Genomic DNA, 2,500 nt, shown 5'->3' with positions numbered 1-2,500 from the left:
TTCCCATGCTGGTGTGACCATGGTGCACTGGTCACAGTCCACAGTGATGCAGGAGTTGTGAAAAGACTCCTTGGAGTGTTTGAGGATGTAGTGGGAGCTCCGTCACACCGCCACTCAAAACACCGTGCTGAGTAACGAGGGATGAGTGTCCGGCCAATCGCTGCAGAGAGAGGACAGAAGGGTGGGGTTAGTAGACATCACCCATCATCCACAGAGATTATGAGTAATGATGTAGTACTGCTGCTACTACTGCTGCCATTTTTACTACAGCTACAACAACTAGGCTAATAGCTGCTACTAACACTGATAGATACTGGTACTATAGGTACTATTACTACTGCTGCTGTCACTACAACTGTACTACTACTACTACTACAAACACTAGGCTAATACTAATACTACCCACTAATAAATATTGGTACTATTACTAATGTGCTACCGCCTCCTACAACTATAGTACTACTGCTACTACTACCACTACTACTTTTTTTTTCCCTTCTGATTTCTCCCGATTTAGTGGTCAATTGATCCCACTGCTTTTTCCCCACACACACAGAGGCGCATTCATGTGACGAACACAAGCCGACTCCGGCCCCCCTCCCCAAGACAGCCCTGCCAATTATCGCTGCTTCATCGAGTCCGGCCATAGTCGGATCTGACAAGACCGAGGGGCGAACCCCTGGTCCCCCATGGGCAACTGCATCCGACACAAAGCCGATGCTTAGACCGCTACACCACCACAGACCACTACCACTACTTCTGATACTACTGCTAGTACCGATACTACTAGTACTAGTGCTGATACTACTCCATGCTGCCGAATGCTATTACTTGTACTACTTCTATCATGACTAAAGACTGCAACCAGTATTACACACTAGTGTTTCCAATAGTATCACCATCACTTGTAATACAACTGGTATAACTAATATCATTATTACTGCTAATATTCCCAGTAGTATTACTTTAACAGCTACTGCGGAAATCCCCCTTTTTGTTGAACTGTTAAAACCTGTGTCGTGGAGCCATCACGTCGGTTGCTGAACATGGCTTGAAGAGACTGAAAAGAGCGACTGTCAGAGTCCCTGGACTTCCACTTTCATATCTACTACCCCATGTTTAACTCTCCGTGAAAGTTCTGTGCCACTTTATGTACATTTGAGAAAATGTTGTTGTCTGTATGTTGTGGCTTTGACCTTTGACCTCCATACTAACCTACCTAATACTGGTCACTCATACTGATAATGCTAATACTATTAATTATTATTAATTATTATTATTCATCCATCCGTCCATTATCCGAACCCGCTTATCCTGCTCTCAGGGTTTGCGGGATGCTGGAGCCTATCCCAGCAGTCACTGGGCGGCAGGCGGGGAGACACCCTGGACAGACCGCCAGGCCATCACAGAGGGCCGGGCCGGGCCGGGGCCCCCCCCCCACCACCACCACACACACACACACACACACACACACACACACACACACACACACACACACACACACACACACACACATCTAGGGACAATGTAGTACGGGTGGTTCACCTGACCTACATGTCTTTGGACTGGTGGGAGGAAACCGGAGCCCCCGGAGGAAACCCACACAGACACGGGGAGAACATGCAAACTCCACATTGAGGACGACCCGGGAGACGACCCACCAAGGGTGGACTACGCCGGGGGCTCGAACCCAGGACCTTCTTGCTGTGAGGCGAAACCACGCTAACCACTGCACCACCGTGCAGCCCATATATAATTATACATGATCATACATACTAATATTATTATTATATATAAATAATAATTATTATTAATAATAATACCATTAGGACCTAATACTGGTACTAATACTGGTCACTCGTATTGTTGGTGATGAGGTAACTACAGATTAATATACTGTTGTAGTACGTCGTTCCAGAAAATACCTCCTGTTCATGCTTTGTAAGTATAAGTACAACATGCAGTTTTCATTCACAATATGAAGCCTGCGTCCATCCAAATTCTCCTCATGTCTGATCTCGACAACAGCTGAGAGGTCTTTTAATGACATGGAACGACAACTGCACACACATGACTTCCAAACGGCTTCTTGGCCTTGCTGTATCTTATTAATCAGATCCCTTCCGTCAACAGCTTAGCGCAGATAAATCAAGTCCGTTCTAAATACAGAAGAACAGAAAATATCTCGAACGAGCCTCACTGCTCGACATATACACAAACAGTTGTGACATTTGTGCTGGTGGCGGACAATTTATTGCACCGAGACTGTAAACACAACAGGTCCGTGGCAGATGAACAGTATCTGCTGTCCTCCATCGCAAGTTAGAAAACACAAGCTGGAGAATGCAGGACTGCCGAAAGCCCCCAGACTCCGTCTGGAGACCGTCCACACCACGTCAGTCGGCTTTGAGGAAAAGAGCTAAACCGGTATGGAAGACTGGTGGGGAAATCTGCGGGACTAAGGCTGGGGCGGTATGGAGAACACAATCACCATGAGAAC

General features: G+C 46.6%; 1 protein-coding gene across 1 annotated transcript in view; it reads right to left on the bottom strand.

The window, feature by feature from the left end:
* The window catches only part of ldb2a (LIM domain binding 2a), a 148,823-nt gene that overhangs the window by 58,749 nt on the left and 87,574 nt on the right, over positions 1–2,500 (bottom strand). Inside the window, 4 exon segments of the mRNA XM_056275057.1 lie at positions 1–11; positions 13–93; positions 95–112; positions 114–160. The exon segment at positions 1–11 is cut by the window's left edge and continues 16 nt beyond it. Coding sequence (XP_056131032.1) covers positions 1–11; positions 13–93; positions 95–112; positions 114–160 — 157 coding nt within the window.

This window comes from Lampris incognitus, chromosome 1 (assembly GCF_029633865.1).
Source record: "Lampris incognitus isolate fLamInc1 chromosome 1, fLamInc1.hap2, whole genome shotgun sequence".
Lineage (NCBI taxonomy): Eukaryota > Metazoa > Chordata > Actinopteri > Lampriformes > Lampridae > Lampris > Lampris incognitus.
This window is presented reverse-complemented; position numbering and strand designations above follow the sequence as displayed.